The following is a 14,859-nucleotide window of genomic DNA, read 5'->3' as shown; positions in this document are numbered from 1 at the left end:
CAGACACAACATCGTTAAAAAAAAAAAAAAAAGAGTGTAACACAGTACTCTTGTGTGCCAACTGTAGTATTATTGTTAGGTTGTCGCCAGCTGTGTCCTTTGGTCCACTTTTAATGTTCTTGTTCCTCCAGAGGTTTGAAAGCGCTGGCACACATCCAACACATGTTGGTTTAATTTAGTCTACAGAACATTCTCTTCCGGGTAAATACGAATTTGAACGTAAAACTGTGCAACCCATAATTGTATTTACATGACTAAATGTGCTCATATCATAGAACAAGAATTGCAGAAGAGTGAGACTTTTTCCTCACTTGGCCACTGTCGTTGATGGAATGGATTTTTATCAGTAAATATAGTCAGAGATAAATGTGTAACTTGATTTGTTTAAAGTATACACAGCTCTTTGCATGATGTGTCTGAACTGCCTCACACGCCAACCCTACGTCGCCACACAAGCCATTCTGTTAGTTGTTGGATAATATTTAATTTTCCATTCCAGTCTGCACATCAAGTACGAATCGTTGTCGCGCACGTGCATGACATTCCAACCGAACCTCACCAAGCTCACTAGAAGCAGTGCAGCCATTGGAGATGCTACTAAATGAAGAGAATAAATGAATACAATGTCATGGAACAGATGAGAGAATAAAGGTTGCAAAAAAAGAAAGATGCAAAGAAAAGTCAAAGACCACCCCCTGGTGCATTCAGGATCTTTATTATGGTGACAGATTGAGCCTCACTCCAAAGGATTGGGTTCGACTTTAGAGGGCTCCTGTGCACTGTATTTGCAGTCCATTGGCCCCTGTTTCCTCTACAAATATTTACAGCTAAAATACAGTACTGACTTGAGGGAGGAGGAGGAGGAGTGGCGGTTGGCTGCTGTGTTATCACCGGCCAGGAGAGGGGAGGACGGGGTGGGGTGGTGGGTGGTGGGTGGTGGAGGAGGGATTACAAGACCAGTCGGCTGAACATCCCGCAAGCACTTCTGAGAGGCTGCACAGAAATTCGGACCCACGAACCCACGACCCGAGCCGCCCAAGAGGAATGCAGTCTGTGTCCATTCGCACGGTGGTGAAAAGTTGGGTTGAAGTTGGGTAGCCGCCGCCGCCGCCGCCGTTGTGCGCCGAACCGAACCTACAGGTTGCTGAATTGGCCCGGCTGGATTTATGAGTTTGGGTTTGAAGTGCACGGCAGTGGGACATTCGGAATGGGGGCTCCGTAGACGGAGACACGCAAGCGTACGCCGCACAAGATGGACCTGAAGTGGACCACATTTGGGAGGTAATGAGAAATTCTGTCATTTTATTTCTTACAGCTGGGAGGCTGCTTAGTGCACCCAAACCCACTGACGCGCAGGGTTCGAGCCCAAATGATGATTGTGTGTCTTTGGTGTAAAGTTGCAGTTCAAAATGTCCATCATTCCGTTTATACACGAATATATTACTTTTTTTTTTTAAAAAAAAACGTCCTTCAGTGAAGTACTCACACGCTGTATTTAAATAGAAGTTCTTTTGTAAAAAAAAGTAAAATCAGTGATTCAACAGGACTACAAAAGCACAAACTCTGAAATAGTGCAACAGTAAAAATATTTTTTTGCTGTCAATTACTCCACCTGTTTTGATAACTTGGCACAACGGAAAAAAATGTACAACAACAAAATTACAAAATATTTCTCCTCTTTTACGAACATACCTGGACTCTTAGAAGAAAAAAAGTATTTCATCTGGGTTTGACTTATTGGGAATGCTGTTGGCAGTGCCTTGCACGTCTTATTTACACTGAAATGTTTAAAGACTGTGAAGCCATAAATATTACAATGCAGGCTTGGGCCTTGGGCATATTTTAGACATAGTACACTTAGACCCTGTAAAATCTACAGTTGTTTACTACATATACGGTCACATCGTGTAAAGTGATTATACTATATAGTTTCCACTGCATGACAGGACTTTGTATGGCGTTACACAGCAGAAAAGACCGACCCCCCCCCATGTATAAATAAATCAATAAAGTTGTTTTTTTTTTAAATTCATTTTGGTGTTGATGATTGACACAAGGAAAACATGAGCTCTTCTGGTTTGCAGAAGAATTTAGGAAAATCAAACAATGACAAGGAAGGACAAGTATATACTTGTATTGAACGCATCTGAGAAGTCGCCAGGTAACTCTTAGCTTCATATCTCTTGGCATACAGCGGAAATGATTAGAATGTAACGCGAGATTCAAATAAACACATTCAGCAAACCACACGTAACATAAACACGATCGTGTTACATTGACCCGTATTGTTAATGAACATCAGATTAACGTCTTTATTCAACATTTCATGGCGCAATGCGTGCTGGGAGGCGTGCAGCTTCATAATTCTGCTGGAAAACACCAACTCGCTGTGTGATGTCAACCAAAATCGCATTACGGAGTGGAAATGGTAATTAGTTACTATATAATACCTTTAATTTAGTCCACTGTTTTTGCAGGGGTGTCAAACTCATTTTTGGCGCAGGCCACATTGTAGTTCCAGTTTCCCTCAGAGGGCCGTTATGGCTGTGAAACCATAAAAATTGTTTATCGCCTCATAAGATTGACTTGTGAAATTTATGACTTGCTTTTGGAATCAGAAATCAAGGGTAATGGGGTTTTCAACTATTGTTGATGTTTGGTAAGGTAAACATGCTTGCAATACCTCAACATTATGATTTATGATATGACAATTTGAAATTTTGGTACAGATTTGAACAAGAATCACAGCAGTTGACAAACATGATTTGCCATTGCGGACCACATAAAATCATTTGGTGGGCTGGATCCGGGCCCCCGGGCCTTGAGTTTGACACCTGTATAAATAACTGGAATTTACATCAATGTTTATCAGTGCAGTGTCCATTTAAGAGCTTCACGTTTTTGCTAAATTCTTTAAGAGTTAGCAGAAACATTTCTGATTAAAAAAAAAAAGTCAGGAAAAGCCACCTGTTACGTAAAAAACTTTATTTAGCGTCAAACAAACTTTAAATGGACGCAGCTTTGTGCTGACAAGTTTCAACGTGATTGCCCGATTCACTCATCAGCAACATCCTAGTTATAAGAGGGTGTGCACACTTGTGCAACCACAATAGCACAGTTACTTTCACTTACCCTCTCAAAAATGTTTTTTTCTTTTCAAGTTGTACATGTAATTGTAATAAAATTAATGTATAATATAATCTATAATGTATAATAATAACACTAATAATAATGTAATTAAGCATGGCAAAACTGTTGTAACGAAATGTCTCGGTCTCTGTTTTTTATTTTATTTTTTTAAATGAGCAACAATTACTATTGCATTGAACAAATATTTAAACAGACACATGCGCAAACATTTGGTTGTGGGCGTGTGCGCATGCATGGGCTATGATGAAACAGACATCGTGAGAATCAGAGTTTTGAGTCCCAAAGGAGGTGAACTTGAGCATTACTGGAAAAATGAAATCGCTATGGACACACACACACACACACACACACACACACACACACACACACACACACAACACACACACACACACCACACACACACACAACACACACACACACAACACACACACACACACACACACACACACATGCACACGCACAAATAAAATGTAACTGATCCTAATAATACTGTATATGGAATGTGCTGAAACGGGCTAGTTTATCCAAACACTTACTTTTGTAAGAGACACACACACACATATAGATGAGCATGTAAAGAATGCATGTGTGTGTGCGCGCACGGGCAAAGGGACAGTGTGTGCCCAAGCCATAGAAAAGTGGCGCTGGCGATGACAACAATGTCTCCTCTGATCTGTCTTCCCCTCTCTTCAGTCCAACCACACAAACACACTCACACGCACGATTCCGTCAGAAGCAATTAGAGGACATCACAGTGCAACACTCCGGTCCATTGATAGGCTTTCAACAGCGGCCACAAAAAAAAAAAAAAAAAAAAAAATACGACTGGGAAAACCTCACCAAGATCCCTGGGAAAACAAAAGGCCGTACATGGGCGGTTCTTATGACATAGGTAAATATTTGCTTTAATCACAGGAACGCAACACTCAATGTGTGAGTCGCCTTTCAATCAAGGTGCCAGCAAGTTTGTGTCGCAATGACAAATTGGTGGGAAGTGCAAGGAAGGTCCCGGGAAAACATTCTCAACGTTGCTGCTAGAGTGGAACATGTGACTTGATACGAGGGCCCAACCCAAATGGATTTTTGGAGGCTGCATGATGCCAATTGCCATATTTGGCATGGAAAACACCCCCCCCAAACAATCTCATAAAACCTTAATTGAACGATTAATTTTGATTATAGCCAATGAATAAATCTATCTTTTTTGTGGTTAGCAACAATGACAGAATGTATGTCTGTCCATCCATCTGTTTTCTTTGCCGCTTATCCTCACGAGGGTCGCAGAGAGTGCTGGAGCCTATCCCAGCTGTCAACGGGCAGGAGGCGGGGTACACCCTGAACTGGTTGCCAGCCAATCGCAGGGCACATGGAAACAAAGAGTCGCACTCACAATTACACCTTGGGGCAATTTAATGTTGCAAGTTTTTGGGATGTGGGAGGAAACTGAAGTGCCCGGAAAAAACCCACACAGGCACGGGGAGAACATGCAAACTCCACACAGTCGGGTCCAGGATTGAACCTGGGTCCTCAGAACTGTGAGGCCAACACTTTTCCAGCTAACCCACCGTGCCGCCCTTTATCAATAATTTGTATTTGTTTAACTTTACAACAAAGAGGAATTTTCCATCCATTCATTATCCAAGCCGCGTATCCTCACAAGGGTCACGGGAAAGCTGGGGCCTATCCCAGGTAGCTTCGGGCGAAAGGCAGACCATACCCTGAACTGGTCGTCAGTCACTCCCAGAGCAGATAGCGACACCATCACTGAGCAGGAATCGAGCCTACGCTGCTCGCAACAAAGGCAGGCGTGTGTACCACTACACCATCAGTGACTCCAAAGAGGAGTTTTGAAGCACAAAAACATGCAAAAGGCACTGACAAACCCCCCCCCCCAAAAAAAAAAACATCCTGGCCTTTGATCCTGATTAACATATTTCCAAACTTTTAATCTTTATTCTCTGCATTGTTTGAATATAACAAAAGAAGTCAACAAATTTTTTGAAAAGGGCCAGCCAATTATTCGGTCGAGCACTATTTCAAACGTGGTTTTCTTTCCGCCTTGTACGTGGTGCGGGTGTTATACACGAGGGACATAGAGTTTCATACGAGAATTCTGCAGAAAAAAACCGTTGACACTAAACATGGACTGTAGGTGTGCTGGGCGGGAGACGCATGAATGTCAGCATGTTTGTGAGCATAGAATTGGCGCTCCTGATGTGTAATTAAATAACACAGATGAGCCACAAACACACACCTGTGGCCATGTGTGTGTCCCCGTGTGCATCTTGCTGCATTAAGCGCGGTTTTGTAACATATCCAGATGTGTTTCTTATCCCTGGGATTTCCATCAGATAAAATTGTGCACATACAGTACATACAAGGCAAGACTTTAGCACGGCACAGAACATTTTTATTGTGAAAATCTCAATATTTGGTATGGACAGAATTCATGATCAAGAAGTCATTAAATAACATAACTTTTTCAATTGTATCCTTTTTGTATTGTCGAAAAGTCACATTTTGCCCACTTCTTAATGAGCTCACTAAGATATTGAAATACTCACTTGAAATTGCTTAACCTGAGGAAATACCACCCAGGTATCCATTTTCAATTGTGCTTATCCTCATTAGTGTTGTCGGTGCTCTGGAGCCTCCTCCCTCAGGTGACCTTTGTTGACAGGGGGGGGGGGGGAAGAGGCGGGTGTCACCCTAAAGTAGGCGCCAGCCAATTGCAGGGGGAAATCAAAACTGTAATATCACCATATTTTTAATAAACTGATATATAACTCAGGACGGCATGGTGGAGCAGCTGGTAAAGCGTTGGCCTCACAGTTCTGAGTTCTTGGGTTCAATCCCAGACCCGCCTCTGTGGAGTTTGCATGTTCTCCCCGTGCCTGGGTGGGTTTTCTCCAAGCACTCCGGTTTCCTCCCACATCCCAAAAACATGGAACATTAATTGGACACTCTAAATTGCCCCTAGGTGTGATTGTGAGTGCGACTGCTTGTCTCTACGTGCCCTGTGATTGGCTGGCGACCAGTTCAGGGTGTACCCCGCCTCCTGCCCGTTGACAGCTGGGATAGGCTCCAGCACTCCCCGCGACCCTCGTGAGGATAAGTGGCAAAGAAAATGGATGGATGGAAGGCTGCCATATAATTGCACATTGGAATCTTAACATTTTATGATTAATATGATTGTCGATAATAATAATCACTTGCATATGTCAATAACACAGAACCAATGAAACTACGCATGTGCGTGTGCTTACGTCATTTAAAGATTGTCATAAATAGCCAAAATCTCACTGACATACATATTGTATAATATAAAACTGGGGAGTGCATGTTCCTTTTCTGAACAGCCACCAAAGTTATGATATATAGAGCACTTATTTACTGTACGCACTGCGATGTCAAATGTTAGCTAACCACACTAACACAGTTTCCCATGCAAAAAATTCCCCACAACGTGATGTGGATTAGCAACATCTAAATCCCGCAAGAATGAGTCCAGCGCTCACACAACCCACACACGCTCACAGGTTATGAAATAATTCCGTAACGGTGCCATCAGCTCTTCACTCCTGTACAAATACATTTTCCTTCTGTTGACAGGTTCATGAATACTCGGGTGCCAGCCAATAAGAGATACCAGCCGACCGAATACGAGCATGCTGCTAACTGTGCCACACACGGGGTGAGTCACAAAAAACAACACAAAACAAACAAAAAAAACATACATCACACATGTGATTTGTGGAATTATGAATGGGTGTAGTTGCAAATCATTGTGTTTTATCCCCTCCTTGCACGAAAGTACTGTATTCTTGATGAGTAACATCAGTTCAATGAAAGTTCTGGAAAAAAAAAAGATGCAGAGGATTGAGGCAGAACACTGAGGATTTGGGGCTCTCTGCTAGGGACAGTGGGCTGTAATCCGCGATTCGGCCCGGAGCGTTCCCTAATCTGATGTAATCCCTCAGCGCTTTCGGCCTCGGTGGGAGAACGAGTGAACGAAAGATGTGAGAGAGGCGGGGAGAAAGTGAGATCGCGTTGACGGTTGAGCCGCGCACAACAAGTGGAAGACGAGCGCGCGGATCTCGCGAGCCGCGACACGTTCACCTTGTGCAAAGCGTGACGTCGCCCAGCAGAAGCCGCCGCCGGCGTGCGGGCAAGGAGAGGAGAGGGGCAGGAATGTGAACAATGTCAGGAAAGCGTTTAAAGAAGACTGAGGAAAACTCAAATGTTCTCACGCTGTGCAGTGGAAGACGAGAAAAAAAGGACCCAAAGACAACGACAAAAAGTTTGAAGAGGTTTTTGTATGGCTGAAGGCCTTTCGTTACACACATGGGATCGTTTTACGATCTGCAATGTGTTGCGTATCATTAATTTGTATAGTAAGACATCATTCAAGTTAAAGACTGAGAGTGAGTACCTTGCAACATTTATAGTTATTTTTTGGAGTTTTGTGTATTTGCCACCATTCCATCCACAGTTTGTCAGAAAAAAACAAAACATAACAGTGGCTAGGGGCTGGTATATTTAATATTTTGTTCTTTGGACCTAACAACAAGAGGCCACACGATCAAGAAAAAGAGTCAGAGCAATTCTGTTGACATACCTTGCATCGTGTACGGTGCCATCCATCCATTTTCTTAGCCGCTTAGCCTCATGAGGGTCGCGGGGAGTGCTGGAGCCTATCCCAGCTGTCAACGGGCAGGAGGCAAGGGACACCCTCAACTGGTCACCAGCCAATCGCAGGGCACATGGAGACAAACAGCCGCACTCGCAATCACACCTAGGGGCAATTTGGAGTGTCCAATTAATGTTGTGTGTTTTTGGGATGTGGGAGGAAACCGGAGTGCCCGGAGAAAACCCACACAGGCGCGGGGAGAACATGCAAACTCCACACAGACGGGGCCGGGATCGAATCCGGGTCCTCAGAACTGTGAGGCCAACGCTTTTACACTGTGCCACCCCGGTACCATCCAACTGCTTTCTATAGCGTTTGTCCTCACGAGGGTTCTGGGCGAGCCGGAGCTTATCCGCATGACTTTTGGGCGAGACTGGACGGGTGCCCAGCCAATCACAGGGAACATAAAAGCAAAAATACTCACAGTCACACCTGTGGACAATTTAGTCTTCTGTGAACCCGACATGCATGTTTTTAATATGTCGGGGAAGCTGCAGTACCTCCAACCTTATTACAGTTGGTGCTCAGGCGTGGGCCTGGATCAAATTCTGACAATATTATAACCATGAAGAAAAATAACGCAGTTTCCCGGGAACGCGGTATTGCAATTACTGACCGAAGATGTTTGGCATGTATGACACATGCCATTGAGTTAAACCTAGTACAGTATTGAAGAGATGGAAAAATAATGTACTTGAAAGGTACACTCTCGTACTACTAGTGCGAAACTGAAAAATTGGTCTCTCCATAGTTCTGGATCCTACCGAGCCTGCTGGGTGGTTCCATGCTGTACTTCCTGTCAGGGGACCAATGGCATCGTGTTGCTGCCTGGCTTTACGGCAGTGGACTCACTGGTCTGTTTGTCACTTCAACGCTCTTCCACGCCGCAGCCTGGAAAATCAGCCACCTCAGGTGTGTGTGTGTGGGGGCGAGTGGGGGTGGGGGCAGATTGGGGGGTTCCGACGTGGGGTGATTTGCCAGATGTGAATGTTTGTGCTCACACTCAGTTCGTTCGTTACACTGTTAATTATGACATAGCCAGGGGTGTCCAGATAAACAACAGATGTGACCTGGTTCTAAAGATATTTTGCATCGCAGTCACAGAACACGGCGTGCTAGTGACGTCATGGGGAATGACAGTTCCTTGAAAAATGTTAATGCTGAGAGATGTCTGAGAAAATGTCTTCGAACACTTGAGCTAGAATACATGTCTGATACTTTAAGACCTCTATACAAGTAATATTCTGCTCGGTGTCTTGAATCTCTGCCAGTTATTTTCTTTCAATATACAGTGCTATACTATATTTTTACTCCAGTGTTGCTATTGTGTAAGCCTGCAGATAATTTCACCCTGACGCAAATAATTTTACTGCATAATGGCTAATGACTAATAACCACAGATGCATTATAGCTACATTGTGTCTTTGTGGACCGAGGAAAGTGTATGACAGAGTACCAAGAGAGGAACTGTGGTACTGCATGCGCAGGTCCTGTGTGGCGGAGAAATATGTTGGAATAATACAGGACATGTATGAGGACAGCCGAACATCGGTGAGATCTGCCATAGGTGTGACAGAAGAATCTAAGGTGGAGGTGGGACTGCATCAGGGATCCGCTCTGAGCCCCTTCCTGTTTGCGGTAGTAATGGATAGGCTGACAGACGAGGTTAGACTGGAGTCCCCTTGGACCATGATGTTCGCAGATGATATTGTGATCTGCAGTGAAAGCAGGGAGCAGGTGGAGGAACAATTAGAAAGATGGAGGCACGCACTGGAAAGGAGAGGAAACAAGATTAGCTGAAGTAAAACAGAATATATGTGCGTGAATGAGAGGGGCGGAGGAGGAAGAGTGAAGCTCCAGGGAGAAGAGATAGCGAGGGTGGACCACTTCAAATACTTGGGGTCAACAATCTAGAGCAATGGTGAGTGTGGTAAGGAAGTGAGGAAACGGGTCCAAGCGGGATGCGACAGATGACGGAAGGTGTCTGGTGTTTTATGCGACAGAAGAGTCTCTGCTGGGATGAAGGGCAAAGTTTATAAAACAGTGGTGAGGCCGGCCATGATGTACGGATTAGAGACGGCGGCACTGAAGAAACAACAGGAAGCAGAACTTGAGGGAGCAGAAATGAAGATGTTGAGGTTCTCGCTCGGCGTGAACAGGTTGGATAGGATTAGAAATGAGCTCAATAGAGGGACAGCCAAAGTTGGATGTTTTGGAGTCAAGGTTCGAGAGTGGAGACTTTGATGGTTTTGACATGTTCAGAGGCGTGAGAGTGAGTATATTGGTAGAAGGGTGCTGAAGATGGAGCTGCCAGGCAAAAGAGCGAGAGGAAGACCAAAGAAAAGGTTGATGGATGTTGTGAGGGAAGACATGAGGACAGTAGTGGGTGTTAAAGAAGAAGATGCACAAGATAGGCATAGATGGAAAAAATTGACACACTGTGGCGACCCAATCGGGACAAGCTGAAAGGAAAAGAAGAAGAAGAAGAAGAATGGCTAAAAACTAGGACATCAACAAACTGTTCCTCGTACCTGTCAGAACGTGAAATGTTGAGTAGTTTTACTTTAGTTTTGGTCAAATTTGTCCTCTCCAGACATGAACTCTTTGTAATAGCTCTTTGTAGTCGAACTGCTCAAAATATTTCAATGACAAGTTATGCGACAGTTTGAACCTGCAACTAATGAAGCCACTTGACATTTTTTCTTACAGGGAAAAAAAACAACAACTTGTAACTTTGGAAGCTCTTCTGTCCCTCAGAAGACTTCTGCCGGGCATTAAAAAATGATTCAAGTAATCAATATGGAGCGAGCAACAATCCAGTGGTTGACAGCATTGATTAAGTCCTGCGTGCTTTTCATTGAGCGAGTAAGAAGGATCGCGTGGATTATTTGTGTGAATGCCGCGAGACAAGCAATCATCGCAGCGGCATTGTGCCTCAAACGTACTTACTGTTCTTATTCTTCCGCTCGCTTTAACCTTACGTAACAGCGTCGCCGCTTCTCAAGGGATTTAAAGCCAGTCAAAGTACAAAATGTGCAGCTCGTTCTCGATGTACGTGTAGATATTCTTCTCAGCTTCACGAATATTGGACTTTTAGCTCTGTGTCTACACAAGTTTAATGACTGTGCAGTGAGATCCTGTGAAGTCACACCTATCCTCCTTTATGGGGATGCTCACACGGTGTCGTCATATCTCGGACTGAAATTCTGTATTTTTATTTTTATTTTTATTTTTTTTTAAATCACTTGTGGACCATCAGGGCCAATAAGGCCTTCACTTTCAGTCTAAGCACCGTCAGAAACATATATGGAAGTAAATAAGTGCCACCAGGATTTGAATTTGAAATGTTAAATGATCCGATTTTCAATAGTTGCTTCAATTCACAGTCTGAAATTCACTGTCTGTGCCACCTGGCAGGGTTACTTCAGGTCGGAACCGAACACCCAGCCAATCGCAGTTACGCTTTTTTAAGCAAAGCTGAGTAAATTTTTTTGTATAGCGCATTTCATACACGAGGTAACTCGATGTGCTTTACATGATTAAAGGCATTTGAAACCAAAGAGATAAAAATAATAAAAATTACAAACAAAATATTAAAAAAAATACTGTTAAAACCGCATACAGTGCAAGTATATATTCTAAAAAGGATGAGAAAAAAAAGAGTTTTCAACCTGGATTTAAAAACATTGGGGCTGACCTCACCTCTTTTTGGCAACTTCTTCCACTTGTGTGCAGCATAATCGCTAAATGCAGCTTCACCATGTTTGCTTTGGACTCTGCGCTCCACTATTTGACCTGAGTCAGTCGATCTTAGAGCTCGACTGGGTTTGTATTCTGTGAGCATTTCTTTCATGTATTCAGGACCTAAATCATGTAGTAATTTATAGACCAGTAGCAGAACCTTAAAATCTATTCTAAAGCTGACTGGAAGCCAGTGCAAGGACTTTAGGATTGGCATTATCTGCTCTGAGCGCTTTGTTTTGGTCAGAACGCGAGCTGCAGCATTCTGAATAAACTGCAGCTCTTTAAAACTCTTTTTTGGGAGTCCAGTCAGAAGAACATTACAATAGTCAAGTCGACTTGAGAGAAAAGCATGGATGAGCTTTTCCTGGTCTGCTTGACACATACAAGGACTTTAGGATTGGAGTTGTATGCTCTGACGGCTTTGTTTTGGTCAGAACGCGAGCTGCAGCATTCTTAGTCACGTGATGTCACATGCTAAGAAAGCGTAACTAGATTGGCTGGCTGTTTGGTTCTGAAGTGAAGTAACCCTGCCTGGTGGCACAGGCGGCGAATTTTAGACAGCGAATTTTAGCCGGTTGAATTGTTAACATTGAAAAGTTACACTGAAATACAACTATAGAAAATGTGAACATCTTTACATTTCAAATTCAAATCCTGGTGGGACATATTTACTTTCATTAACATACATGATACATACGTTTGCAACTTGAATTCCATGATTCGTTCCACACGATTGTTGATTTTGTAACATTTGTGTCTTCCGCAGGAAAGTCGAGCAACTTTTCCACATGTGCGACCGAATGGCCATCTACTTCTTCATAGCGGCATCCTACTCTCCCTGGTCAGTCTGTTCACGAGTCAAATAATGCGATAATGACGGTCGACTGAGGTCCCACCGAGGTGCCGTGACACTTCCCTGCCGTGCGTGGACAGGTTGATGCTGAGGGAGCTGGGCCCGTGGGCGTGTCACATGCGCTGGTTGATCTGGGTCATGGCCTGTTTGGGGTCCATTTATGTCTTCTTCTTCCATGAGCGGTAAGATTATCACTTGGGAGTTTCACACGACAGAAACCAAACGCCTGCTCTCAGGTGTTTACAGTACACGCCATGATTGTTTGGACATGACTCACTGGCACTGAATAACAGTTTCCACGGGCAGGTACAAGCTGGTAGAGTTGCTGGGATATGTGGCCATGGGAGCTGTGCCTGCTCTGGTTATCTTGTCCACAGTAAGTAACTTGAAGCGTTGTACTTATTTTGCCTCACTAAAAAAAAAAAAAAAAAAAAAAAAAAAAACCTTATCATTGCTGCAGACTTCCTGCCATTGTGCAGCAATCATCGCGGCCTGTATTTATGAAACGGAACAGTTGGAGTTATGCATTTATTCAGCAGGCTTTATTTGACGTTTTCCTGAATAATACGGGGGGGGGGGTTCATCAGTGGTAATAACAATAATAATAATAATCCTCTTTCAAGGAACTTGCCATTGGTGGTGTAAATTGCACTACACATTGGAGCACTGCTGCCTCACAGTTCTGAGGTCCTGGGTTCAATCCTGTGCCTGCGTGGGTTTTCTCCGGGCACTCCAGTTTCCTCCCACATTCCAAAAACATGCAACATTAACTAAACGCTCTAAATTGCCCCTAGGTGTGATTGTAAGTGCGGCTGTTTGTCTCTATGTGCCCTGCGATTGGCTAGCAACCGGTTCAAAGTGTACCCTGCATCCTGCCCGTTGACAGGTGGGAGAGGCCCCAGCACTCGCCGCGACTCTTGTGAGGATAAGCGGCTAAGAAAATGGATGGGTGGTCATTAAATGCATGAGAAATTGAAGCTGCTCACCATGTTCCAGGTGGACCACGCGGGTGTGTGTGAACTCGCCATGGGAGGGGCCTTCTACGTCGTGGGCGTGGTCTTCTTCAAGAGCGACGGCTTCGTCCCTTTCGCCCACGCCATCTGGCATCTTTTCGTGGCAGCCGGAGCAGGCATGCACTACTACGCCATCTGGAGGTACCTCTACTCGCCCCGGCCCCCGATGGAGACCTCCAGGTGACGGAGCGCCGCTCTCACGCTGTGAGATTTCATTCCAAGTGACTGGCAGAGAAAACACAAGCTCAGTGGTGGGAAATGAAGCGGATTTAAGAAAATAGCTTGCAAGCTATTCGATCGGTAAGAGATGATAAACCTGACTGTTCTAAACTTGACCTCAACGATGATAAAGCACGGTGCATTTCGTATGAACCACTAATTCTGCTTCTGTAATCGTTTTGGAAGGACCAATCAGAGGTAGTTATAAAGTAATTTTGTTTCAATACCTCATAGGTACCATAATCAACTAGCAAAAATGTTGAGATGACCAACATTTGGTTAAAAAAAGGACACTTGGGAAAATATTTGTAGCGAGAGAGGGCAGAGATAAATTTCTCCCGAGTATTATCTTACAATCATCTGCACCAGGTAACGGCCGTTCTCAAACAAAGTGCACCTATTTTTTATTTTTAGCTTTAAGTACCAGTGCCATGACTAACATAGAGAAGTATAAATTAAAAATGTATTAAAGAAAAAAAGCTAGATTCACATTAAAAAAAACAATTCTTCACATGAATTAACTATTGTATCCTTAATTAATCATCCAATGAAAAAGTACTCCATAAAAACACGAGTTTCTTTTAACCTAATAAGTAGTACAAAAAGATTAAATACAAAGGTATTGTGCTTAAAAGTGAAATACTACTTGGCTGTACTGTACATTAAAATATAACAGATGGAAAAAAAAAGGTTGAAGCGACTGTAATATTATGCAATTTGAACAACTCATGCAGTGGCAATTTACTAGTGGGAGTACACGTGCCACTGGTGGTACTTAGGCCACACTTTGAGAACAATTGCTGTATAACATCTCTCGCTCATATTATACTAATGTACGGTGGCTGTAAAGTGCAAAACACAATAATGCCATCCTGGTAATTTTAAGGAAGAAAATATTGCAACATTTAGTTCTCTTGCACTTACTGTATTTAGTAGGCCTTTTGCTAAAAATAGGCCCAAACTGTCCACTATTTTTAACTGTTGTCCACTTTGAAAAGTTGAATAACTTCAAAATAGAGCATCAAGGCCACAAGCAACACACTTTGCAGTAGGACTAATCTGGTGTTTACCATATTTTTGGTCTCTAAGCTGTATGGACTAATAGTCAAATCCGGTATTACCAGAACTCCTTCAAATGTTGTGAGACAAACACTTCTATTTTCTCAGTGTCCACTCCGTAAGATCCGGAG

General features: G+C 43.5%; 1 protein-coding gene across 2 annotated transcripts; it reads left to right on the top strand.

The window, feature by feature from the left end:
- Positions 1 to 969: 969 nt before the first annotated feature.
- On the top strand, positions 970 to 14,742 carry mmd2a (monocyte to macrophage differentiation-associated 2a). Of its 2 annotated transcripts, none has more exons than XR_009798796.1 (7): positions 970 to 1,281; positions 6,763 to 6,844; positions 8,592 to 8,752; positions 12,351 to 12,425; positions 12,518 to 12,619; positions 12,744 to 13,356; positions 13,434 to 13,560. XR_009798796.1 is itself a non-coding variant. In XM_061846039.1 (7 exons), exons 1-7 carry the CDS (start codon positions 1,253 to 1,255, stop codon positions 13,632 to 13,634), a joined length of 720 nt encoding a protein of 239 aa, XP_061702023.1. In that variant the 5' UTR covers positions 970 to 1,252; the 3' UTR covers positions 13,635 to 14,742. The 2 variants fall into 2 exon arrangements, 1 of the variants encoding a protein (XP_061702023.1); XM_061846039.1 differs by having other exon boundaries at positions 12,744 to 12,813; positions 13,434 to 14,742.
- The last annotated feature ends 117 nt before the right edge of the window (positions 14,743 to 14,859 follow it).

Source organism: Syngnathoides biaculeatus, chromosome 16 (assembly GCF_019802595.1).
Source record: "Syngnathoides biaculeatus isolate LvHL_M chromosome 16, ASM1980259v1, whole genome shotgun sequence".
NCBI lineage: Eukaryota > Metazoa > Chordata > Actinopteri > Syngnathiformes > Syngnathidae > Syngnathoides > Syngnathoides biaculeatus.
The sequence above is the reverse complement of the archived record's forward strand: the minus strand, read 5'-3'. Positions and strand labels throughout refer to the sequence as shown.

Excerpts from the sequence above, each read along its gene's own strand:
- mmd2a (XM_061846039.1), top strand. The coding sequence starts at position 1,253 with ATGGACCTGAAGTGGACCACATTTGGGAG. Across the intron at positions 8,753-12,350 it reads TGGAAAATCAGCCACCTCAG|GAAAGTCGAGCAACTTTTCC; the intron begins GTGTGTGTGTGT and ends TGTCTTCCGCAG. Across the intron at positions 12,620-12,743 it reads GTCTTCTTCTTCCATGAGCG|GTACAAGCTGGTAGAGTTGC; the intron begins GTAAGATTATCA and ends TTCCACGGGCAG.